Here is a 27,631-nt window from a genome sequence, read left to right as displayed (position 1 = left end):
AGTGTTTACAAACATTGCATTGTTACATTTCTTGGCACCAGGTGCTCTACACAGCGTATTTGAACCTGTAAATGGGTAAAAGTGAACAATTTGTGCCACATCTCTCACCGCTGCCAAGCTCTACTCAGTCCGGTGGCTGATGGGAGTAATTACATTTCAACTAAAGATATCACGAGCAATCACAACTATTTCCAAACTGTCCCTACTTTGTATGCTCAGTTTTATGATTGTTTTAATAGCCATGACACCTCTGTTGAACCATATTTAACATATTTCATCATTTGGCCACTTCTAGCACTAATTAACACTTTCACTCTCTTTCCACTGCTTAAATGTTTTAGGTTTATTAGCAGTTATTTGTCATGGCTGGACAGGCTGAGTGAATTTTACAATGACATAACCACATTGAAATTAATAAAAAATGGAATTTCACCTACGATACTAAAATGCGTACTATAGAACATATTTAAGGACTAGATCACAATATACATTACAATAATAACACAATCATGTAGTAAAGCAGCAGAATTGCAGCAGTTCTCATTGGCACCAAGTTGCAGTTCAGGTAGACACTGTTCTATCACCAGACAAGCATGTGTCTATATTGTACAAAGATTGTTCTTTTAGTGTGCACAAAATTTTACTCCTAAATTGTTTGATTGGAAATGGCTGATTATCCTTAGGTAGAGCATTACATAACTTTAGGGACACCATTAGCAATTTGTTGGCGAAGAGTTCTCGGGCTTCCAGCTGGGTGGCGGGGTCTTCCAACTGCGACGTTTCGACGAGTGACATACTCATCATCTTCTGGCGAAGTGCCGAGACTTTGCGGATGCCGGCCCCTTTATACCTGCGGTGTGCCCCCCACCACCTGGCCGCGGCAGGCTGGGTCCAGCGGAGCCGGCGGGCGGGATGGAGGGGGAAGCGGGTGCGCCGTTCGTGTCTCCGTCAGAACATTCTGATCGCGTCTCGTGAGCTGGACGGTTCTTGGTGCGTTCCTGGCGTATTGCGGCTAATGCTGGATTCCAGGCCGTGCTCAGTTGATAGCCTTCGTCCCTGTTCACAAGATTCTCGTGGACCCGTATTTCTATTGATTCTTTAATGACACTATCCCAATTGATTTCGAAAACACCAGGGTGCTGTGCCGAGCCGGGAGCTATTAGGACAGCGTCAGTAAAGAATCGATGGAAATATGGGTCCACAAGAATCTTATGAACAGAGATGAAGGCTATCAACTGAGCACGGCCTGGAATCCAGCATTAGCCGCAATACGCCAGGAATGCACCAAGAACCATCCAGCTCACGAGACGCGATCAGAATGCTCTGACGGAGAAACGAACGGCGCACCCGCTTCCCCCTCCACCCCGCCCGCCGGCTCCTCTGGACCCAGCCTGCCGCGGCCAGGTGGTGGGGGGCACACCGCAGGTATAAAGGGGCCGGCATCCGCAAAGTCTCGGCACTTCGCCAGAAGATGATGAGTATGTCACTCGTCGAAACGTCGCAGTTTGAAGACACCGCCACCCAGCTGTAAGCCCGAGAACTCTTCGCCAGCTGTATACGCCGGGAAAGCATACTTTCACATTAGCAATTTGTTTTGCATCTTAGTTAAACATCATCTTGGTCCATCTATACTGTCTTTATAGTGAGTGCTGTGTAGATAAACTTCATTTCTATTTCTGTAGGTTTTATGATCTGTCTTTGTGTGAACAAGGCAGTTGAAAATATATTGGCTCAAAAACAGCCAGAACTCTTAATGCGGAAAAAACTGATTTGCAATGGTCAGTCTTTTTGCTCGAGGTAATGATCCTCATAGCTTTTTAAAAAACCCACACTCTTACAGCCTGCAGAATGGTCCCACAGTAACAGCCTGTAGCTGATGTGACTGTGGAACATTGCACAGTATACTGTTAATAGCTACTGGTGTGGTATAACACTTTTTAGTTTCCTCAAGAGGTATGGGACTTGTTAGAGTTTGGAACATACATGTTTAGTGTGCTGTTGCCAGGTTAACTTCGTATCAATGAAAAAACCCAGAAGCTTAACAGCTGCTATGTGACCCAGTGCTCCAGTAACACTTAGGATGCATATAATCCTCTGTGTTTTGTCTTCATTAATTTTCATTTTGTTCATGACGAACCTGACCTTGGCTTCACCAAATAGGACTTCTACTTAATGAACGGTTTGAAGTACATTTTCCCCTCTTGAGAACAAAGTTGTGTCATGTGCAAACTGCAAGGTGTGCCCCTTGGAGCCTACGTCATTAACGAAAATTAAGAACAGGGCCTATTACCGATCCCTATGGCACACCATGTTTTAACTTCTTTTCACCTGATTCGGCTTCTTACACTGATACAATCTGTTGTCTGTTATTTAGGAAGGGAGTTTGTAGAACAGCTTCCCCAATACCATATGATTTCAGCTTCCTGAGCAGGGCCTTACATGGGATCCAATCAAATGCCTTACTAAGGTCACAGAGCACCAGTGTTATAGACCCCTTGTCTTCAAAACCCTGACATATATCTAACTAAGTCAAATACTGATGTTGTTGTTGACTTGCGCTTCCGAAAAATGTTATTTCTTTCAAAATAAGTTAACAGCTGATCTTTCATTATGGACTCCTTCACCATAGCTAGCATTGGTACTATAAATATAGGCCTGTATCTTGACACTTCATGTAGATTACCTTTTTTATTAACTAGTATTGTGTGTGCTCCTTTCAAGAAACCTGAAAATTCCCTGGCATGTAGGCGTTTATTTATTATTACTGACAGTGGTTGAGCAATCTCGCAGACTATGGTTTTTAAAATGGTACAGGACATACCATAAGTAAGTATAGGACATACTGTAAATATCAGAGCTCCCTGAGTGTTTTTGGACTTCTATCATTTTTATTGTGTTTTTGGATACACTCTCTTCCACATTACCATCCTGCATTTATTTTTAAATTTCACAGCAATTGCTGAATCTGTTCCGAAGTCAGGAATTTCACCTATTGTGCTTTCTTCTATGTCTATAAAATATTCATTAAATTCATCTGGACTGCATGAATTTTCCTCTTGCTCTATGTTAATTAATCAGATACCATGCTGCCTTGCAAGGATTGTGAGCTCCAATAAATCTGGCGCCAATTACGTATTTTTTCATGCTCAGCAAAATGTGTTACGAGAATTTATTTCTGTTGTAAAGTGCAGTATTTACGCAAACAAACAACATGAGTGATAGTGTCCGTGTGTGCAGTTTTCTATATAAATGAGGCAGCACAGTACCTGATAACCTCAAAAGTACTACAGTGCAAGAGACACAGAACAACACATACTCCAACACCACACAGAATACTTATGTAAATATATGCACTTAACAACAAGAAAAAACTTCTCGAAATATGTCGTGCTTATAAAAACACGAAGAAAATACATAAACGGTGCAGTGTTTAATTTTTTAAATAATGAATGGTAGCTGCAGGCTTTCCAAAAACAGAGATTATGGACTATGAAACTGAGTCAAACGTTTCTACTTCCCAGACAGTTATCAGTTCAGCAACTCCCTGATAATTATTTTGATGCCTATTATGTACACCTATCATACACAGTGCGTGAAAAAGGGTATCCTATATGTAACTTTTATAGCTTAAAATGTTATTTTCCACATTTTACACTTTTTTTTAAGTCTCTTGAGAGGTATAAAAGGGGGTTTCCACTGTAGCTTGCTAAGCAAATGTCTTGTGATGTTAGCAATCTCACCCTGTAACACGTGCTCAGCATTGATGGTCTTCTTTTGTCGCTGATTACATATTTCGTTTGCTTCAGATGACAACAGGTGTATAAACTCACGGCAACAATGTAAGATCAGTTCCCGGACCTCGTTTGCCACACGGACATTGGGCAGTATTTCCTTGATGATTTTATTGACGGATGCTCGAGGCAAGGTCAGCTCATCGTCCTCTGCCGAACCGAGTACTGATCCACAGGAGGCCATTTGTCACACTGAAACAGGGTTAAAGATACTTAGTCACACCTTTGAGACATCTCCGTTAACAAAACAAACGGTTAGTGTTAATAACTCATGAAATTACACAACAAAGCAGATATAAAGGGTGTTTCATAATCAATGTCATAAATGCACTCAGCCGAAAGTACACTATTCTAGAGGAAAAAAGTCTGTAAACATGAGTTCTAAAATGCATACCATCAGAACTACAAGCACCTTCTTTCAGAAGAAGAAGAGACATGTTTCACAGTAGTGAACATGAAGACGTGTTCACAGTTATTAAGGTATGCATTTTAGAGCTCATGTTTACTATGACTCTCTTGCTTCCAGTATCTTGTGTTTTCAACTGTATGCATTTACTCCATTAATTATGATACATACTGTTTTCATAATGTAAAACTGTGAATAGAATGCTATGAGACCACAAAATCCTCTAGACAGGACATGCTGACTGCACAATGAATGTGTTCTGCACTGCAAAAACCACACGATGGGAGCATATTGTATATGGAATTAATGTGTTAGTAAATGAGTGCATGAAATGCAATGAAATAATTTATCTATTTCCCACCCTTTTTTTAGATTTGAGTTGTGTACCATTTAAGTAACAGATCCATATATATTTTTTCTTATTTCAGTATTCCTATGTGTTTCAATTTATGTAGTATTACACGTTACTTATCATACAAGTTTGTAGGTGAGCCGCTAATAATTTGCCTGATGTTATCTTTGTGATACAGAAAAGATCCTATCTTTGATGCAGTCTAATGGCAGAACGATCTTCACTGTTGCTTTTAGTAAGTGTGAGCAACAATTCTTACTTTGACGTACTGAGTCACTTTCGGCATTGTTCAAAATTGTTTATATAGTCTACACTTACTATCAAACTGTTGCACAGAACAAGATGAGTAGCACACAAAATGCAGAATGCTGAACTACCTTCTATGCACTTGCAGAGAATGTTTGTCCAGCACAAACACGCCTAAAGCACGAATGACGTTACTGTCTGGTTCTGGGAAAACTCAACATCTAGGTTATTAGCTCCCATAAATCAATGACAAGTGAGGTTGGAAACTAACACAAGCCTTCATTTAAATTCATTAAAACAACACTAACAGTCATGCTACAAAATAATTTTCAACTGTGATTTTTATCCAACAACAAGATTCAGGTCTCAAATACTTAGGCTGGTTGACCACTAATAAAAGTAAAACTGGAGGAGTCAGCAACTGTAGACAGTATTAAAAGCCTATAGATTCATGTGTTGTGTATCATACAAACACATACACTAACTCAGACAGCATCACCAAAAAATACAGCGTTCTTGATTAATGAAAGGTAAATATTTTAAAAGTAAAGTAAAAGTGTACTGAATGATTGTAGTTTAAATAATGTTGGACTGAGAGTGTAAACATATGAGTAGCGATCAAGAATCTAAGAACTTACAATTTTCCAATGCATAGCATCAAGCATACTGAGACGAATTCTTTACAGACGAATGGAAAAACCTGTAGAAGTCAACCTTGGGCAAGATCAGTTTAGATTTCGTAGAAATGTTGGAGCATGTGAGGAAATAGTGATCCTACGATTTATCTTATAAGATAGATTAAGGAAAGACAAACCTACGTTTCTAGCATTTGTAGACTCAGAGAAAGCTTTTGATGATGTTGACAGGAATATTCTCTTTCAAATTCTGAAGGTGGCAGGGGTAAAATACAGAGAGTGGAAACCTATTTACAATTTGTACAGAAACCAGATGGCAGTTATAAGAGTCAAGGGCCATAAAAGAAAAGCAGTGGTTGGGAAGGGAGTGAGACAGGGTTGTAGTCTATCCCTGATGTTATTCAATCTGTATATTGAGCAAGCAGTGAAAGAAACAAAGGAAAAATTTGGAGTAGGGATTAAAATCCATGGAGAAGACATAAACACTTTGAAGTTTGCCGATGATACTGTAATTCTGCCAGAGACAGCGAAAGACCTGGAACAGCAGTTGGACAGAATGGACAGTGTCTTGAGAGGAGGATATAAGATGAATATCTCAAATGTAAAACAAGGATAATGGAATATAGTCGAATTAAATCAGGTGATGCTGAGGGAATTAGATTACGAAATGAGTAGTAGATGAGTTTTGCTATTTAGGGAGCAAAATAATTGATGATTGTCAAAGTAGAGAGGATATAAAATGCAGACTGGCAATTTCAAGAAAAGCGTTTCTGAAGAAGAGAAATTTATTAACATTGAGTATAGATTTAAGTGTCAGGAAGTCTTTTCTGAAAGTATTTGTACGGACTGTAGCCATGTATGAAAGTGAAACATGGACGATAAATAGTTTAGACAAGAAGAGAATAGAAGCTTCTGAAATTTGGTGCTACAGAAGAATGCTCAAGATTGGATGGGTAGATCACATAACTAATGAGGAGGTACTGAACAGAACTGGGGAGAAGAGGAATTTGTGGCACAACTTGGACTAGAAGAGGGGATCGGTTGGTAGGACACGTTCTGAGGCATCAAGGGATCATCAATTTGGTACTGGAGGGCAGTGTGGAGGGTAAAAATCGTAGAGGTAGACCAAGATATGTATTTGTTTGTTTTGTTTTAGGGCACAAAAAAATGGGGTCATACGTGCCCAAGTCAAAACTAAAGAAGATGAGCACAGATAGGAGTTAAACAGCTAAACGTCAGTCCCAATGGACAGAATAGGAGACAGCTAAAAACAGGCACATGGAAAAAAGGGATTAAAAAAATAAAAAAACACCACACAGAAATGGAGGTCCAAAACTAAAAATTAAATGGCCTTCGCCATATAGCTTCAGCAGATGATAAGTAAAACGCGGTCGACAGCTTGCACGTCATTCGCTAAAACAGCTGATAAATCAGATGGCAAACCCAAGCTGGAACATAAAGTGTAAAAAAGGGCGTTGCAGCAGGAAGTGGCAGACAGTAAAAAGTTGGGTGTAATGTGTACAAAGTGGTGGGGTAGCACCACTTAGCAAATGACGATGGGTAAAAAGGCAGTGCTCAAGCTGAGTTAAAATAATCTCCTCCCAGTGGGAGGGCCGAGAGGAGGTTGTCAAAGGTGCTGGGAGCTGCTTAATAAGCCGAAGCTTATTCTGGTGAAGGGAGGGCCATTGGCGATGCCAAAGGGACACTACCTCCTGACAGACGGCAATGCAGAGATCATCAGAGGAAACACAGGTACTTGTGGGGTTAACGTACGAGGATGGCAGCAACATCAGCAGACACTGGCTCCATGAAGAGTGAGCACGTGACAGTTTTCCTGGACCCGCTGCACTAAGGGATGAGCAGTGTACAGCGCACATAGACTTTGGAGGGCACTGAATGAGTCTGAGCAGAGGACACAATTGGAAAGGCTGTGTCGCCAGATGTATTCTGTGGAATCATCACAGGAGGCGGCATAGGACGGGTGGCCATGCATGGCAGACAAACGGCATGCATACCTGCTGTGGAGAAAGTCACGGCAGTAGGACAGTGGTAGTTCAGCAGCTTCAGCATACAGACACTCAACCAGGCTGGTGTAAAAGGCACCTGCGGCCGAACAGATGCCATGATGGTGCATAGTGTTGGACAGTGTAAGAGGGATGGGTGCATAGACACATAAACAAAGCACCCATAGTCTAGTTTTGAACAGACAAGGGATCGGTACAAATGAAGGAGAGTGGTTCAATCGGCACCCCAGGAAGTACCATTGAGGACACATAGGAGATTGAGGGATCAAAAACAGCAGGCTGTCAGGTAAGACACATGCGAGGACCAAGAGAGCTTCCTATCAAGCACGAGCCCCAGAAATTTCATGGTTTCAACGAACGGAAGGGCAACAGACCCAAGATGTAGAGATGGTGGGAGAAACCATTTGTGCTGCCAGAAATTGATACAGATGGTTTTGTCAGGGGAAAAGCAAAAGCCATTGTCGATGCTCCAGGAGTAAAGACGATCAAGACAGCGCTGAAGATGCCACTCAGGTCTATGAGACAGGTCTGTGGAGAACCGTAATAGATGTCAAAATAGTCTACAAAAAGAGAGCCGGAGATGCCCAGTGGGAGACAGGCAATTATAGGGTTAATAGCGATAGCAAAGAGGACGATGCTCAGCACGGAACCCTGAGGCACACCATTTTCCTGGATAAAGGTGTCTGACAAGGCAGAAACTACACGCACCGTGAAAACTCGGTCTTTTAAAACTGCCCAAAGAAAACAGGGCAGGCACCCACGGAAGCACCATGTGTAAAGAGTACAGAGGATGCCAATTCTCCAACAGGTGTCTTAGGCCATTTCCAAACCGAAAAACACGGCCCCAGTCTGGGATTTCTGCAGAAAACCATTCACGACATGGGTGGACAAAGTAACAAGATGGTCAACAGCAGAACGCTGCACTCTAAATCCACACTGTGCATTCATCAGTAAATTGTGAGACTCGAGCCACCACACCAGCCGGGCATGAATCGTATGTTCTGTCACCTTGCAAACGCAGCTGGTAACAGAGATGGGGCGATAGCTAGAAGGAAGATTTTTGTCCTTACCGGACTTAGGTATGGGTATGATGGAGGCTTCACACCAGCATCCAGGAAATGTGACCTCAACCCAGACGGTTGTACGTGTTAAGCAGAAAGTGCTTGCTCGCAAGAGAAAGGTGCTGCAACATCTGAATGAGGATGGTGTCTGGTCCTTGGGTGGAGGATCGGGATGAACTGAGAGCATGATCTAGCTCCCTCATAGTACAAAGGGCACTGTAGCACTCACGATTCGGAGAAGAGAGGGGTAACGCCCTCGCCTCCTCCACTCGTTTCGATGGCGGAAGGTAGGGTGATTGTGGGAAGAGCTCAAAACTTCCACAAAATGGCAGCCCAAGGTGTTGGAGACAGCAATAGGGTCCATGATGACATCATCAGTGACTGTCAGGCTGGAAATTGGGGAATGGATCTTGGTTCCAGAGAGCTGTCGGAGGTTGGCAAACACGACAGAGCAAGGTGTGGAACTGTTAAACAAACTAGTGAATGAAATCCAGCTAGCTCTTTAGCTATACTGAAGAATGCGACGACACTTTGCACGCATCTGTTTATAATGAATGTGGTTTGCCAGTATAGGGTGGTGGATAAAAACATGGAGAGCACGTCTATGTGCGTGAATTGTGTCACAACATGCCTCAGTCCACTAAGAGACCGGGACATAACGTGGCAGAGAGGAAGTGCGAGGAATGGAACATTCTGCAGCAGTAAGGTTAATGTTTTGTGAGATATTCAACCTGGTCATCACAACTGGGGAAATCTTTTTCTTCGAAGGTCGCCAGGGAGGAGTAAAGCTGCCAGTCAGCACCAGAAAGCTGCCATTTTGTGTATGCAGATGGGCTAGGGGTCAGCAATCGGATAGCACACGGGAAATGGTCGCTCGAGTAGGTATCAGAAAGAATGAACCCCTCAAGACGACGGGCAAGCTGGGCAGTGCAGAAGGATCGGTCCAAATGGGAAGAGGTGTGTGAGGAGTCAGAAAGGGAAGTGGGTGCTCCAGTGTTAAGGCAGAAGAGGTTAAGGTGGTTAAGAAGGTCAGCCAGGAGGGCACCTCTGTGACAGACTCTGGGAGAGCCCCAAAGGGGATGATGTGCATTAAAGTCACCGAGTAACAAAAAGGGGGAGGTAGTTACCCAGTTAGTTGAAGGAAGTCTGCCAGGTGACAGCAAATGAGAGGGACATATATAGTACAGAGGGAAAAAGTCAGGTGGGGAAGGAAAGAAAAGGCGAAATGCCACAGCTTGATGATTGGTAGTCAGCGAGATAGGTTGACTATGCATGTCAACCTGTATGAGCAGCATAACGCCTCCATGAGAGGGAATGCCAACCTCAGGGGAAAGGTCAAAACGAATCAGTAAGAAATGTGAAAGCTCAAAACGGTAATGAGGGTGCAGTTTCATTTCCTGAAGGCAGAGTACAAGGGGATGCTGTGTGGTTAAAAGCAGCCATAATTCCTCTTTGTGGGACCAAAGGCCACAAACATTTCATTGGAGGAGAATCATGATGAAGAGACGTGGGGTGTCACCTTGGCGGCTGGCAGGTGACAGCTGGGTAAGAGGCGCTAAAGCATCAGCTTGCTTGGGCGGTCGGTCTGTAGAGTCAAATGCCAAAAACAGTTGTTGGTGCGCAGCGGTGACACGGAGGCTGGCCGAGCAAAGGTATCACGTGCCAACACCATCGAAGAGGATCGTTGAGGTGGCGAAGAAAAAGACCGTTTGCCTTTGGAGGACTTTTTCGAGCCTTTCCGGGTGTTGTTTGGCTGCATGGACAGAGGAAGTCTTCACAGGAGTACTCCTTCTGTACTTTCCGACCAACCGGTTGTGTAGCTGGTGGTTTCACCCCTTGAGGGGAGTGATCGACGGCTTGTTGCACAGCTGGACAGTGGGACGGCAATGCTACCTTGACACTGGGCGGCTTCACGGCCTCAGAGCTGAATTGGAGGTTGCAAGTCTGCGTGGCTATGTCCTTCATGGATCAAGGGGTAACAAGAACAGAACTGTAGGTACCAGACGCAAGAACACGGGGTTTGTGACTACCCACTAACTTGGGAGCAACTGGATAAGGCACCTTTTCCTTTACCCAGACCTGTTAAACAGCCCACACATCAAGATACACTGGACACTCCTGAGAGGAGGCGGCATGGCTGCCATTACAGTTGATACAGCGGGGTGGAGGACAAGGACAATTGCGAGGAGGAGGAGGTGGACAATCGCCCTCATGCGCATCCCTACCGCAGGTGACACAAGTGGCTGGGTGTCAACAAGACGTTCTAGTGTGGTTAAAACAATTACACTGGTAGCAGCACAGCGGGTTTGAAATGTATGGCCGGACACTGATAATTTCACAGCCTGTTTTGAGCTTGGACACAAGCACCACTCTGTCAAAGGTGAAAAAGGAGAGTGCAGGTGGGCACTGAGGAGGAATCTACCTTTATCATTACACGATGAATCATTAGCCTCGTTGGGTTTACATTTTGTAGAAGTTGAGTGGGAAGATGATTGACTCATCAAAGGAAATCCCCCATGATTGCCAGTGTCTCCGATTGCACGCTCCTTAGAACTGGAGGCCCCCTTCATAAGAGGGAGCACCCACCTTAGGTTATTTGTCACACCTCAGGTCACACATCCTTAACACCTGACGGAGGGGCCAACTGGCAATTTGAGAAGGTTACAGATTAGACAATCACCCCTCCCTGGGCCTGGCCTGTACCAGGGGGTATGTGCGAACCCTACCTGTCCGACATGGGGCTGGGAATTGCACGTTACCCAATCAGCTGTTACGTGTCAGGCACGTGGGCCAGCCTTCAGGAGCCCACAGGGAGGAAGAAGAAAAAAGAGGATCCTCAAACGCTGAAGCGCAGGAACAAGAGGAGAAGAGAAACAAAGAAAGGAAAAGGGACTGAAAAACAATGGTGAGATTGTTCGCACATCAGCAACAGAATGCAGAACATTCCCAAGAATACCCCAGACATATTCCCCAAAGAAGGGGAAAAAGGATAGCAAGAGGATAGACACACAGCACAGAAGGGAAAAACTGCTGCAAAGGATGGGGCCCCATGGTAGCCAAGTACGAACCCCCCTAAGAGTGGCGAGTCAAAGGGGGAGGGGGACCAAGAGATGAATACACAAAGCAGATTCAAAAGGATGTTGTGTGCTGCAGTTACTTGGAGATGAAGAAGCTTGCACAGAACAGAGTAGCATGCAGAGCTGATCAAACCAGTCTCTGGACTGAAAACCACAACATAACAGCGTCAAGCGTAAGAGGAGGAGAGAGAAGGGGTGGTGGTGATGATGCTAGGTTTGTGGGGCGTCAACAGTGCAGTCATCAGTGCCCATACAAAGTCCCAATTTTTACACAGTCCAATCCAGCCACTGTCACAAATGATGATGGTGATGATGATGATGATGGTGAGAGAATGAGGACAACACAAACACCCAGCGCCGGGGCAGAGAAAATCCAAACCTGGCCAGGAACTGAACCCAGAACCCCACGATCCAGAGGCACCAACCCTAGCCAGTAGACTATGAGCTGAAGGCAAGGGAAAGGTAGGGGGGGGATGGGTATCAAACATCTAACAAAAACTGTTGCTCTTTTGAATCTCGCTATTAGTGTGTCATCCATACAGTAGAGAGTGACAACATACTGCCAAATTATGTAAAAGTTAACAACTCATAACCAAACTGTCATCTTCGATGCACCAAAGATCAGACAATCACCTCAACCGAGGTTCCGGGGCGGGGGTCCAATATGTAACTTTGGCCCCAAATTACATTTTGCTCATGTACGCAGTAAACAGTGACAAGAGATAATATTATATCAATAATTATCAAAGCAGACAATGATGTCACAAAAATATTTATTTTAATGATTGCAAAAGTTAATCCTTTTACTGTTAACAAATGTTTATAATGTAAGATAACAATTCAAACACTTATCTCTTGAGCAGAAAGTAAATATGACTGCTGCTAATGAAAAACTAAGCACAGATTTCATGTAAAGATTTTAAAATCAAACACGTTAGATGAAGGGCCTCTTTAACAAATATATCTTTGAGAAATATCTACTACAGAAATACTTTTGAGCAAAGTAGTTAATAACACTACCTTCAAATACAGAAACAAATTCATATCTTACAGAATGCCACTGTTAAACTGATGGATACTGACAGAGTTATTTCAGCAGGAGCAATACAAATAACCGAGTTACACAAAACTGAATTCAGTGTGTCCAAAGTCTGGTTTCAGGGTTCTCGGGTGTGCTTAAATGATGTTATAACAAATTTGGAAGAACTGATGGCAAAAAGAGGGAATTTATGGCGAAAATATCATTGAAATTTATAATTTGTACCAGAAGGCAACCATTTCTTTCAGAATCTATGATTTAACTGATTTGGTAACATAATATCAGATAAGAAAGAAGATTTGGTTCAGCATCCTATTGACAACAAGGTAATCACAGGCTACAAATTCAGACTGAACAAAGATGGTGAAGGAAATCAACACTGTCCTTTTCCGACATCACAATTCAGCCATTTGAACTCACTCAGAGAACTCACAGAAAACACAAATCCCTATGGATGATTGAAGATTTCAATGCGGCTCCATCACAATGTGAACTCAGTTCCTAACAACATTGCCAGCTCACTTTATCAAATCCTGGTATTTGAAGAGCTTTGGAAAACTGTTCATCTCTTCAAGATACACAAGAAACAGAAAATCGATTATGAAAAAAAAAGCTAGTAAACGGAGTGGAATGAAGAGGTGAGAGGCATTTGAAGTTCAAATTTTTTTTTTTCTCAATCTGATTGATGAAATACAAAAGCGATTATTCTTAATGCACACAGTACATTTGTACCTCATTTAAGAAGCGACTGTAAAAACAGTTCATCATCTCATTGCTGCGGTATTTCAGACTTATTCCATATAATTACACTGTAGAACTGTTGGCGCTATGATAAGCAAACGACTCTGGATCTGATTTTTAATTGGAAAACCGTGGTTCTCTGGTAGCTGAAACAGACGGCAATAGCACACACAAACTCTTCTCTTAAACGTCCAGGATAATTTCCTATATGAACAGCAAATAATCTACGGGCTACTCCTGTTACAAGGTCTCGTGAAATTACTTGTACTAACTGTTTGCTAAAGAGATGGTGTAAAATATTGACTCAGGTCGTTAATACCAAAACTTATTTATCTGCCTAACTGTCAAGCAAATAAAGAAAAAAGCACAACAACACAACATCGAGAATCACATTTAACATGTGCATGTTAAAATCGTTGTGAGTGTTAAAAACATGGGTCGTGTACCATCCACTTCTTGTAAGTACGCACAAAAAGTTGAGAACTCAAACAAAATACATAAATCGCAGAAAGAAAAAGTTTTCGGAAACCCTTTGAGCAACACTGCTGACATAAGAGAGAAAGTATTATAAATGTCCAATAAAAGCTTCGTTTATATATCTGAAACAGTAAATATTTGTAAGAAAACATTACCTGTTGTTCCACTCTTCTCTAATATTACGTCACAAACACTAACACACTAACGTCTAACAGCTTGATTTGCTACAGTCTTTTATTTAAAATGTGTTAACTATCCTATGATCATAGTGCTTAAATGTTGCACATTGAGCTTCGGCCAAAGAGAACACTATGCACTGTACCAAAGATACGATGTATTTTGCGTTTACTTTCTGCTGTTTCAACACGTGCGTTTTGTTTATGGTGCTGTTGTAAACGTTGTGAACGCGTTAAAAGTTATTTTTTTCGTAGAGAAAATGCAACAGAATGAATCCAGATGAAAGAGCATAGGTAAAAGAAGCACGACAAACCTGGTAAGATTTTTGGAAGAAAAGATTTGTAAACTATTTCATTCGGTTGTCAGTCGTAAATATCATGCCTTGTCACATTTTTGCTGCAGGCGTAATGCAAATAACTTCACATGTGTAGTATATCCACCGACCTCTGTCATTCTTCGTGCATTTACTTCCAGTACCAAGAAAACTAGAGCTCATTTTACATTTGGACACACACATCAGCGCAGATCTGAAATTTAGCATGCTGTGTTTGTTTCTTGTACTATCGTATACAACTAACAGCTGTCAGGTATTCTTGCGATTGATATGACCAAATAAAAACCACTCCGATAACAGTCATAACCTCACGGAGCGCTTTGTTAATTTCTGTTACCAGCCTTGAAGTAACGAGGCAGTAATGAGTTCAGTGCCCTAGTGGCGTCTAAAGGCTTACAGTTTGCCCTTGAGGCGACTTTTGTTAACTTTGCCATGCGAAGGTTCCCAAGGGACTAACACACGAGATGAAATAACCATATTTTCCTAATGAAGAGCCCAACTGAATTTCTATGAATGATAAATGTATAAATGGTTTATTTCTCCATAATAACTTTTACAGTCGTGGATATAGTTTGTTTATAAACATATGAAAATTAATAAGAGTTTAGAAATAAAGACAAATTTTACACAACAACATTAAAAATCTTGAATGTGTATATGCATTTAGCAATTATAAGTTGCTTTAATTTTGTCTTAAATATGTTTCCGTTTAACAGTTTTCTATTATTTGGAAGTCAGTTACAAAAATGTCTTCTGGCAGAAAATGTACTACAATCTGTTGCTTGTTTATTGCTAAATTTTATGTGGTAATCCTCTCTTATTCTTGTATTATAATTATGGATTTTACAATTGATACTATGCTCCATATTTTCTTTTATAAGCAGTATAGTCCTGGGAACATACAGTGAATACACTGAACTAGCAGGTTATATGTAATGAACTATTCTCTACAGAACTGACATTTACTAATATTGATATTATCCTAATTGATCTTTTCTGGGCTTTGAAAGCCCCATCCAAGTATACCATTGGTGCCCCACCCTAAATGTCGATACCATTTAGTAGGTAGGAATGTGATTCCAAAATAGATTTGTATCAAGACAGGTGGTGCTATTATGCTAGAAACACGTTTTACTGGGTAGGTGTACAGGAGATGTTTTTACACATATAGCTGATTTGCTCCTTCCTTGTAAGATGTTCATCTACTATGATACCCAGGATTTTATGTTTATCAATTGTTTCAACTGATAATTCTGGCTGAGTATCCACTTGCCTTGATTTAAAATTTAACAGAAACTCCATCAGAATTGTCTTGTCCTTATTTAGTGCCAGTTTGTTTTTGGTGAGATATTCTATGATGAGGCTAATGTTCTCTGTATTATTTTGAACTGCCAACTGATTTGTAGAGCCCCAGCTTGTGAAGGAGGTATTACAAAATTGTTAAGGCTTTCGTGGCCACTTGTTGACAAACTGCCTATTGGCTTCTGTCTTGGGTTCTTCGGCCGACATTCATCTAATGATTTTTCTGACATTTCGCCGGCACGAGTGGCTGGCACTGTCAAAGCTTCGCCCTCCATTGCCGGTGGTGAACTGGAGCCGAGCTCGCGGGCGCAGACTATATGTACCTGGTGCGTCAACGACCGAGGGCTTCTCCGCGGTCATTTCCGGTGCGGTTTTCCTCTTGCTACCTGCGATGGTCGTTCGCTGCAGTACGGGAAGCCAGGATCCGTTGACCTTAAGGCTTTCCTCTTTCTTGTTCAAACTGTTCGCGTTTTTTTGTATTTCTACAGCTTCTACGAACAAGCGCGTGTGATAGTGCTTCTCTACAGCCAGAACTTCCGTGTTGGCAAATTTTATTACGTGGTCGGTCTCATTCAGTGCGTGCTCTGCCACGGCCAATTTCTCCACCTGCCCCAACCTGCAATGTCGCTTATGCTCTTTGATCCTGGTGTTGATGGATCGTCCAGTCATTCCGACATAAACTTTTCCGCATGTGCATGGTATACGGTATATTCCCGACATTGCAAGTGGGTCTCTTTTCTCCTTCGCCGACCTAAGACACTCTTTGATCTTCCTTGTCGGTTTGAAAATCGTCTTTACGCCATGTTTGCGCAATATACGGCCGATTCTGTCCGTCACTCTAGGAATGTATGGCAGGCCGATTCTGTCCGTCACTCTGGGAATGTATGGCAGAAAGGCCGTACCTGACATTTCTTTTTCTGGTTCCTTACTTCGCCGAGTGTCTGGCTCTGTTACACTTCTAATATAATTTTTGGAGTATCCATTGCTCCTCAGGACAGTTTCCAGGTGTTGCATTTCTCGATTGAGGTGTTGCGGCTCACATATTCGTCCTGCTCTCGTTATGAGCGTACTAATCATGCCTCTTTTCTGGCTCGGGTGGTGGTTTGACAGTTTGTGCAGGTATCAGTCCGTGTGTGTCGGTTTTCGATACACGCTGTGTCCCAGGTTTTCGCCATCCCTTGTGACCAGCACATCTAGAAATGGCAGTTTCTTGTCCTTTTCTACTTCCATGGTAAATGTTATGTTGGCATGGAGGCTGTTCAAGTGTCTTAGGAAGTCCAAGCTGTTCTTCACCATGGTTCCACACCACGAAAGTATCATCGTCGTACCTGTACCACACCTTAGGTTTGCAAGTCGCCGAGTCCAGTGCCTGTGCTTCGAATTGTTCCATGAAGAAGTTGGCCACCACTGGACTGAGAGGACTACCCATGGCGACGCCTTCCAGCTGTTCGTAGAAACCTCCATTCCACGTGAAATAGCTCGTGGTGAGACATGCATGGAAGAGCTTACTGATATCCTGCGGGAAAATGGAACCAATGTGCTCCAGAGCGTCACTGAGTGGCACTTTCGTAAATAACGAAACAACATCAAAGCTGACCAAGATGTCGTTTGGTGCAAGTTTCAGTTTCTTCAGCTTCTCAATGAAATGTCCTGAGTCCTTAATGTATGTGTCGGTCTTCCCCACGTGTGGCTGGAGCAGAGAGGCCAAGTGTTTTGCCAATTTACATGTCGGTGATCCAGGAGTGCTAACGATTGGTCTCAGTGGAACGTTGTTCTTATGGATCTTGGGTAATCCATACAGCCGAGGTGGTAGGGCTTCTGTGTTGCGCAGGTTTCTCTGTATGTCTGCCGGCAGAGAAGACGCCTTGATTAATCGATTCGTATTCCGTGTGATATGCTGTGTCGGATCTGTGCTTAGTTTTCGGTACGTCGTCGGATCTAATAGGTCTCGGATCTTTTGGTCATAATCTTCGGTCTTCATTACGACGGTCACATTCCCCTTATCGGCAGGCAGTACCAATATACTCTTGTCTGCTTGAGATTCTTAATGGCACGTACCTCTTCTTTCTTCAGGTTGCAAGCTGGTGGTTTTGCTCGGCGCAGTATCCTGGCATTTTCCGTGCGTATTTCCTCTGCCCTTTCTCAGGGAAGGGTCCGAATTGCTGCTTCGGTGTTGGCAATGATATCCTCCATAGGTATAGTTCTCGGGACGATAGCGAAATTCCCTCCTTTTTGAAGAACAGACCCTTCCTCTTCGGTCAGTTGTCATTCAGTGAGGTTGACCACTGTGTGTGACATGTCGGGAATCGCCTTGTCGGTCTGCTTCCGGCATCTTTCAAACTTTTTCTTCTGTCGCTCGGTGCAGCGCTCGAGTTTGTTCTGCATGCTCCTGTGAGTGATGCCGTCGATCTTGTCCCAGTCATCTCGATGCATTCTGCTACTTAGTTGATAGAAAATATCCAGAAGCTCCTGATCCGTTCTTGCCAAGTCTCTCCGTGTTGTATGTATTCGCTCACGAACAAAAGCTCGTTCCATTCTGTCGTAGATACGATGTGCTTGGGCGGTGGTGAATAGGCGCTTGCATCTCAAGAACTTCAATGTATCACATTCATCTCGGCACCGTGACAGAAAGGGGAGAGAGGACATCAGTCGTGCTTTCTTCTTCCGTCGTTGGTCAAGGTGTCGGTACAATCTGCAAATCTCCTCCCCGTAGAGGCGTAATACAAAATTGTTAAGGCTTTCGTGGCCACTTGTTGACAAACTGCCTATTGGCTTCTGTCTCGGGTTCTTCGGCCGACATTCATCTAATGATTTTTCTGACGTTTCGCCAGCACGAGTGGCTGGCATTGTCAAAGCTTCACCCTCCATTGCCAGTGGTGAACTGGAGCCGAGCTCGCGGGCGCAACTATATGTACCTGGCGCGCCAGTGTCCGAGGGCTTCTCCGCGGTCATTTCCGGTGCGGTTCTCCTCTTGCTACCTGCGACGGTCATTTGCTGCAGTACGGGAAGCCAGAATCCGTTGACCTTAAGGCTTTCCTCTTTCTTGTTCAAACTGTTGGCGTGTTTTTGTATTTCTACAGCTTCTCTGAACAAGCGCATGTGATAGTGCTTCTCTACGGAGACAGAAGCCAATAGGCAGTTTGTCAACAAGTGGCCACGAAAGCCTTAACAATTTTGTATTACGCCTCTACGGGGAGGAGATTTGCAGATTGTACCGACACCTTGACCAACGACGGAAGAAGAAAGCGCGACTGATGTCCTCTCTCCCCTTTCTGTCACGGTGCCGAGATGAATGTGCTACACCTAAGTTCTTGAGATGCAAGCGCCTATTCACCACCGCCCAAGCACATCGTATCTACGACAGAATGGAACGAGCTTTTCTTCATGAGCGAATACATACAACACGGAGAGACTTGGCAAGAACGGATCAGGAGCTTCTGGATATTTTCTATCAACTAAGTAGCAGAATGCATCGAGATGACTGGGACAAGATCGACGGCATCACTCACAGGAGCATGCAGAACGAACTCGAGCGCTGCACCGAGCGACAGAAGAAAAAGTTAGAAAGATGCCGGAAGCAGACCGACAAGGCGATTCCCGACATGTCACACACAGTGGTCAACCTCACTGAATGACAACTGACCGAAGAGGAAAGGTCTGTTCTTCAAAAAGGAGGGAATTTCGCTATCATCCCGAGAACTATACCTATGGAGGATATCATTGCCAACACCGAAGCAGCCATTCGGACCCTTCCTTGTGAAAGGGCAGAGGAAATACGCACGGAAAATGCCAGGATACTGCGCCGAGCAAAACCACCAGCTTGCAACCTGAAGAAAGAAGAGGTACGTGCCATTAAGAATCTCAACGCCGACAAGAGTATATTGGTACTGCCTGCCGATAAGGGGAATGTGACCGTCGTAATGAAGACCGAAGATTATGACCAAAAGATCCGAGACCTATTAGATCCGACGACGTACCAAAAACTAAGCGCAGATCCGACACAGCGTATCACACGGAATACGAATCGATTAATCAAGGCGTCTTCTCTGCCGGCGGACATACAGAGAAACCTGCGCAACACAGAAGTCCTACCACCTCGGCTGTATGGATTACCCAAGATCCATAAGAACAACGTTCCACTGAGACCAATCGTTAGCACTCCTGGATCACCGACATATAAATTGGCAAAACACTTGGCCTCTCTGCTCCAGCCTCACGTGGGGAAGACCGACACATACATTAAGGACTCAGGACATTTCATTGAGAAGCTGAAGAAACTGAAACTTGCACCAAACGACATCTTGGTCAGCTTTGATGTTGTTTCGTTATTTACGAAAGTGCCACTCAGTGACGCTCTGGAGCACATCGGTTCCATTTTCCCGCAGGATATCAGTAAGCTCTTCCATGCATGTCTCACCACGAGCTATTTCACGTGGAATGGAGATTTCTACGAACAGCTGGAAGGCGTCGCCATGGGTAGTCCTCTCAGTCCAGTGGTGGCCAACTTCTTCATGGAACAATTCGAAGCACAGGCACTGGACTCGGCGACTTGCAAACCTAAGGTGTGGTACAGGTACGTTGATGATACTTTCGTGGTGTGGAACCATGGTGAAGAACAGCTCGGACTTCCTAAGACACTTGAACAGCCTCCATGCCAACATAACATTTACCATGGAAGTAGAAAAGGACAAGAAACTGCCATTTCTAGATGTGCTGGTCACAAGGGACGGCGAAAACCAGGGACACAGCGTGTATCGAAAACCGACACACACGGACTGATACCTGCACAAACTGTCAAACCACCACCCGAGCCAGAAAAGAGGCATGATTAGTACGCTCATAACGAGAGCAGGACGAATATGTGAGCCGCAACACCTCAATCGAGAAATGCAACACCTGGAAACTGTCCTGAGGAGCAATGGATACTCCAAAAATTATATTAGAAGTGTAACAGAGCCAGACACTCGGCGAAGTAAGGAACCAGAAAAAGAAATGTCAGGTACGGCCTTTCTGCCATACATTCCCAGAGTGACGGACAGAATCGGCCGTATATTGCGCAAACATGGCGTAAAGACGATTTTCAAACCGACAAGGAAGAACAAAGAGTGTCTTAGATCGGCGAAGGAGAAAAGAGACCCACTTGCAATGTCGGGAATATACCGTATACCATGCACATGCGGAAAAGTTTATGTCGGAATGACTGGACGATCCATCAACACCAGGATCAAAGAGCATAAGCGACATTGCAGGTTGGGGCAGGTGGAGAAATTGGCCGTGGCAGAGCACGCACTGAATGAGACTGACCACGTAATAAAATTCGCCGACACGGCAGTTCTGGCTGTAGAGAAGCACTATCACACGCACTTGTTCAGAGAAGCTGTAGAAATACAAAAACACGCGAAAACCATTCGCAACTTAAAAGCAAATACATCGACAGGCTGGGATGACATCCGAGCCAAATTTCTGAGAGATTGCAGTAATGAATTAATAGAGCCACAACAACATTTAATAAATGGCTCTTCCCGTCAGGGGTCATTTCCTGACTTGTTAAAAGTCTGTAAAATATGAACGGCGCATAAAAAGGGAATAAGTAGAGATATACAAAATAATAGGCCTATTTCATTAATATTAGAAATTAGTAGGTTGTTGGAAAGGCTACTCCTTGATCAACTTGAATCAATTTTTCTGCAAGTACATTAAAAAGCTCTCAGGAAGGGCAGGTCTACAATAACAGCTGTAGCTACATCTTCTTCAAACGGTATTGGATGAACTTGATGATGAAAACAAAGTTATTGGCACCTAATTAGAACTATCCAAGGCCTTTGAATCTGTCAATCATTCCATTCTTCTATATAAATTAGAAATATATGGAGCCAGAGGTGTGGCATTAGATTTGTTAAGATCTAGCTTGCTGACAGGAGACAGTGTTTTAAGCTGTACCAAACAAATGGGGGACATACACAAAAAAGTAAAATCATCTTATAAGATTGTTAACTGTCGAGTCCCCCAAGGAGGCACCATTGGTCCTTTTTTGTTTATTGTATAGTACATCAATGATATGGGCCTATCAATTACACAAAATTCAAACCTTGTAAATTACGCCAACAATACCTCCTTCATTCATCTAATGATTTTTCTGACGTTTCGCCAGCACGAGTGGCTGGCATTGTCAAAGCTTCACCCTCCATTGCCGGTGGTGAACTGGAGCCGAGCTCGCGGGCGCAGACTATATGTACCTGGTGCGCCAACGACCGAGGGCTTCTCCGCGGTCATTTCCGGTGCGGATTTCCTCTTGCTACCTGCGATGGTCGTTCGCTGCAGTACGGGAAGCCAGGATCCGTTGACCTTAAGGCTTTCCTCTTTCTTGTTCAAACTGTTCGCGTGTTTTTGTATTTCTACAGCTTCTCTGAACAAGTGCGTGTGATAGTGCTTCTCTACAGCCAGAACTGCCGTGTCGGCGAATTTTATTACGTGGTCGGTCTCATTCAGTGCGTGCTCTGCCACGGCCAATTTCTCCACCTGCCCCAACCTGCAATGTCGCTTATGCTCTTTGATCCTGGTGTTGATGGATCGTCCAGTCATTCCGACATAAACTTTTCCGCATGTGCATGGTATACGATATATTCCCGACATTGCAAGTGGGTCTCTTTTCTCCTTCGCCGATCTAAGACACTCTTTGATCTTCCTTGTCGGTTTGAAAATCGTCTTTACGCCATGTTTGCGCAATATACGGCCGATTCTGTCCGTCACTCTGGGAATGTATGGCAGAAAGGCCGTACCTGACATTTCTTTTTCTGGTTCCTTACTTCGCCGAGTGTCTGGCTCTGTTACACTTCTAATATAATTTTTGGAGTATCCATTGCTCCTCAGGACAGTTTCCAGGTGTTGCATTTCTCTTTTGAGGTGTTGCGGCTCACATATTCGTCCTGCTCTCGTTATGAGCGTACTAATCATGCCTCTTTTCTGGCTCGGGTGGTGGTTTGACAGTTTGTGCAGGTATCAGTCCGTGTGTGTCGGTTTTCGATACACGCTGTGTCCCAGGTTTTCGCCGTCCCTTGTGACCAGCACATCTAGAAATGGCAGTTTCTTGTCCTTTTCTACTTCCATGGTAAATGTTATGTTGGCATGGAGGCTGTTCAAGTGTCTTAGGAAGTCCGAGCTGTTCTTCACCATGGTTCCACACCACGAAAGTATCATCGACGTACCTGTACCACACCTTAGGTTTGCAAGTCGCCGAGTCCAGTGCCTGTGCTTCGAATTGTTCCATGAAGAAGTTGGCCACCACTGGACTGAGAGGACTACCCATGGCGACGCCTTCCAGCTGTTCGTAGAAATCTCCATTCCATGTGAAATAGCTCGTGGTGAGACATGCATGGAAGAGCTTACTGATATCCTGCGGGAAAATGGAACCGATGTGCTCCAGAGCGTCACTGAGTGGCACTTTCGTAAATAACGAAACAACATCAAAGCTGACCAAGATGTCGTTTGGTGCAAGTTTCAGTTTCTTCAGCTTCTCAATGAAATGTCCTGAGTCCTTAATGTATGTGTCGGTCTTCCCCACGTGAGGCTGGAGCAGAGAGGCCAAGTGTTTTGCCAATTTATATGTCGGTGATCTAGGAGTGCTAACGATTGGTCTCAGTGGAACGTTGTTCTTATGGATCTTGGGTAATCCATACAGCCGAGGTGGTAGGGCTTCAGTGTTGCGCAGGTTTCTCTGTATGTCCGCCGGCAGAGAAGACGCCTTGATTAATCGATTCGTATTCCGTGTGATACGCTGTGTCGGATCTGCACTTAGTTTTCGGTACGTCGTCGGATCTAATAGGTCTCGGATCTTTTGGTCATAATCTTCGGTCTTCATTACGACGGTCACATTCCCCTTATCGGCAGGCAGTACCAATATACTCTTGTCGGCGTTGAGATTCTTAATGGCACGTACCTCTTCTTTCTTCAGGTTGCAAGCTGGTGGTTTTGCTCGGCGCAGTATCCTGGCATTTTCCGTGCGTATTTCCTCTGCCCTTTCACAAGGAAGGGTCCGAATGGCTGCTTCGGTGTTGGCAATGATATCCTCCATAGGTATAGTTCTCGGGATGATAGCGAAATTCCCTCCTTTTTGAAGAACAGACCTTTCCTCTTCGGTCAGTTGTCATTCAGTGAGGTTGACCACTGTGTGTGACATGTCGGGAATCGCCTTGTCGGTCTGCTTCCGGCATCTTTCAAACTTTTTCTTCTGTCGCTCGGTGCAGCGCTCGAGTTCGTTCTGCATGCTCCTGTGAGTGATGCCGTCGATCTTGTCCCAGTCATCTCGATGCATTCTGCTACTTAGTTGATAGAAAATATCCAGAAGCTCCTGATCCGTTCTTGCCAAGTCTCTCCGTGTTGTATGTATTCGCTCATGAAGAAAAGCTCGTTCCATTCTGTCGTAGATACGATGTGCTTGGGCGGTGGTGAATAGGCGCTTGCATCTCAAGAACTTAGGTGAAGCACATTCATCTCGGCACCGTGACAGAAAGGGGAGAGAGGACATCAGTCGCGCTTTCTTCTTCCGTCGTTGGTCAAGGTGTCGGTACAATCTGCAAATCTCCTCCCCGTAGAGGCGTAATACAAAATTGTTAAGGCTTTCGTGGCCACTTGTTGACAAACTGCCTATTGGCTTCTGTCTCTGTAGAGAAGCACTATCACATGCGCTTGTTCAGAGAAGCTGTAGAAATACAAAAACACGCCAACAGTTTGAACAAGAAAGAGGAAAGCCTTAAGGTCAACGGATTCTGGCTTCCCGTACTGCAGCGAATGACCGTCGCAGGTAGCAAGAGGAGAACCGCACCGGAAATGACCGCGGAGAAGCCCTCGGACGCTGGCGCGCCAGGTACATATAGTTGCGCCCGCGAGCTCGGCTCCAGTTCACCACTGGCAATGGAGGGTGAAGCTTTGACAATGCCAGCCACTCGTGCTGGCGAAACGTCAGAAAAATCATTAGATTAATGTCGGCCGAAGAACCCGAGACAGAAGCCAATAGGCAGTTTGTCAACAAGTGGCCACGAAAGCCTTAACAATTTTGTATTACGCCTCTACGGGGAGGAGATTTGCAGATTGTACCGACACCTTGACCAACGACGGAAGAAGAAAGCACGACTGATGTCCTCTCTCCCCTTTCTGTCACGGTGCCGAGATGAATGTGATACATTGAAGTTCTTAAGATGCAAGCGCCTATTCACCACCGCCCAAGCACATCGTATCTACGACAGAATGGAACGAGCTTTTGTTCGTGAGCGAATACATACAACACGGAGAGACTTGGCAAGAACGGATCAGGAGCTTCTGGATATTTTCTATCAACTAAGTAGCAGAATGCATCGAGATGACTGGGACAAGATCGACGGCATCACTCACAGGAGCATGCAGAACGAACTCGAGCGCTGCACCGAGCGACAGAAGAAAAAGTTTGAAAGATGCCGGAAGCAGACCGACAAGGCGATTCCCGACATGTCACACACAGTGGTCAACCTCACTGAATGACAACTGACCGGAGAGGAAGGGTCTGTTCTTCAAAAAGGAGGGAATTTCGCTATCATCCCGAGAACTATACCTATGGAGGATATCATTGCCAACACCGAAGCAGCCATTCGGACCCTTCCCTGAGAAAGGGCAGAGGAAATACGCACGGAAAATGCCAGGATACTGCGCCGAGCAAAACCACCAGCTTGCAACCTGAAGAAAGAAGAGGTACGTGCCATTAAGGATCTCAAGCAGGCAATAGTATATTGGTACTGCCTGCCGATAAGGGGAATGTGACCGTCGTAATGAAGACCGAAGATTATGACCAAAAGATCCGAGACCTATTAGATCCGACGACGTACCGAAAACTAAGCGCAGATCCGACACAGCATATCACACGGAATACGAATCGATTAATCAAGGCGTCTTCTCTGCCGGCAGACATACAGAGAAACCTGCGCAACACAGAAGCCCTACCACCTCGGCTGTATGGATTACCCAAGATCCATAAGAACAACGTTCCACTGAGACCAATCGTTAGCACTCCTGGATCACCGACATGTAAATTGGCAAAACACTTGGCCTCTCTGCTCCAGCCACACGTGGGGAAGACCGACACATACATTAAGGACTCAGGACATTTCATTGAGAAGCTGAAGAAACTGAAACTTGCACCAAACGACATCTTGGTCAGCTTTGATGTTGTTTCGTTATTTACGAAAGTGCCACTCAGTTACGCTCTGGAGCACATCGGTTCCATTTTCCCGCAGGATATCAGTAAGCTCTTCCATGCATGTCTCACCACGAGCTATTTCACGTGGAATGGAGATTTCTACGAACAGCTGGAAGGCGTCGCCATGGGTAGTCCTCTCAGTCCAGTGGTGGCCAACTTCTTCATGGAACAATTCGAAGCACAGGCACTGGACTCGGCGACTTGCAAACCTAAGGTGTGGTACAGGTACGTCGATGATACTTTCGTGGTGTGGAACCATGGTGAAGAACAGCTCGGACTTCCTAAGACACTTGAACAGCCTCCATGCCAACATAACATTTACCATGGAAGTAGAAAAGGACAAGAAACTGCCATTTCTAGATGTGCTGGTCACAAGGGATGGCGAAAACCTGGGACACAGCGTGTATCGAAAACCGACACACACGGACCGATACCTGCACAAACTGTCAAACCACCACCCGAGCCAGAAAAGAGGCATGATTAGTACGCTCATAACGAGAGCAGGACGAATATGTGAGCCGCAACACCTCAAACGAGAAATGCAACACCTGGAAACTGTCCTGAGGAGCAATGGATACTCCAAAAATTATATTAGAAGTGTAACAGAGCCAGACACTCGGCGAAGTAAGGAACCAGAAAAAGAAATGTCAGGTACGGCCTTTCTGCCATACATTCCCAGAGTGACGGACAGAATCGGCCTGCCATACATTCCCAGAGTGACGGACAGAATTGGCCGTATATTGCGCAAACATGGCGTAAAGACGATTTTCAAACCGACAAGGAAGATCAAAGAGTGTCTTAGGTCGGCGAAGGAGAAAAGAGACCCACTTGCAATGTCGGGAATATACCGTATACCATGCACATGCGGAAAAGTTTATGTCGGAATGACTGGACGATCCATCAACACCAGGATCAAAGAGCATAAGCGACATTGCAGGTTGGGGCAGGTGGAGAAATTGGCCGTGGCAGAGCGCGCACTGAATGAGACCGACCACGTAATAAAATTTGCCAACACGGAAGTTCTGGCTGTAGAGAAGCACTATCACACGCGCTTGTTCGTAGAAGCTGTAGAAATACAAAAAAACGCGAACAGTTTGAACAAGAAAGAGGAAAGCCTTAAGGTCAACGGATCCTGGCTTCCCGTACTGCAGCGAACGACCATCGCAGGTAGCAAGAGGAAAACCGCACCGGAAATGACCGCGGAGAAGCCCTCGGTCGTTGGCGCACCAGGTATATATAGTCTGCGCCCGCGAGCTCGGCTCCAGTTCACCACCGGCAATGGAGGGTGAAGCTTTGACAATGCCAGCCACTCGTGCTGGCGAAACGTCAGAAAAATCATTAGATGAATGAAGGAGGTATTGTTGGCGTAATTTACAAGGTTTGAATTTTGTGTAATTGATAGGCCCATATCATTGATGTACTATACAATAAACAAAAAAGGACCAATGGTGCCTCCTTGGGGGACTCGACAGTTAACAATCTTATAAGATGATTTTACTTTTTTGTGTATGTCCCCCATTTGTTTGGTACAGCTTAAAACACTGTCTCCTGTCAGCAAGCTAGATCTTAACAAATCTAATGCCACACCTCTGGCTCCATATATTTCTAATTTATATAGAAGAATGGAATGATTGACAGATTCAAAGGCCTTGGATAGTTCTAATTAGGTGCCAATAACTTTGTTTTCATCATCAAGTTCATCCAATACCGTTTGAAGAAGATGTAGCTACAGCTGTTATTGTAG

General features: G+C 44.4%; 2 protein-coding genes across 2 annotated transcripts in view; one reads left to right on the top strand and one right to left on the bottom strand.

The window, feature by feature from the left end:
- LOC126424526 (protein Dr1) overlaps nucleotides 1–14,140 on the bottom strand; it is a 28,248-nt gene extending 14,108 nt beyond the window's left edge. The window contains exons 1-2 of the mRNA XM_050087260.1: nucleotides 14,005–14,140; nucleotides 3,741–3,983 (exon numbers count right to left, since the gene is read on the bottom strand). Coding sequence (XP_049943217.1) covers nucleotides 3,741–3,975 — 235 coding nt within the window. The 5' untranslated portion in view covers nucleotides 3,976–3,983; nucleotides 14,005–14,140. The remainder of the gene's footprint in view (nucleotides 1–3,740; nucleotides 3,984–14,004) is intronic.
- A 70-nt stretch (nucleotides 14,141–14,210) lies between these two features.
- LOC126424525 (WD repeat-containing protein 36) overlaps nucleotides 14,211–27,631 on the top strand; it is a 114,047-nt gene continuing 100,626 nt past the window's right edge. Inside the window, exon 1 of the mRNA XM_050087259.1 lies at nucleotides 14,211–14,342. The gene's annotated coding sequence lies outside the window, so the exon portion shown is untranslated. The remainder of the gene's footprint in view (nucleotides 14,343–27,631) is intronic.

This window comes from Schistocerca serialis, chromosome 10 (genome assembly GCF_023864345.2).
Source record: "Schistocerca serialis cubense isolate TAMUIC-IGC-003099 chromosome 10, iqSchSeri2.2, whole genome shotgun sequence".
In the NCBI taxonomy this organism is placed as follows: Eukaryota; Metazoa; Arthropoda; class Insecta; order Orthoptera; family Acrididae; genus Schistocerca; species Schistocerca serialis.
Note: the sequence above shows the minus strand (reverse complement) of the source record. Positions and strands in the feature narration are given on the sequence as shown.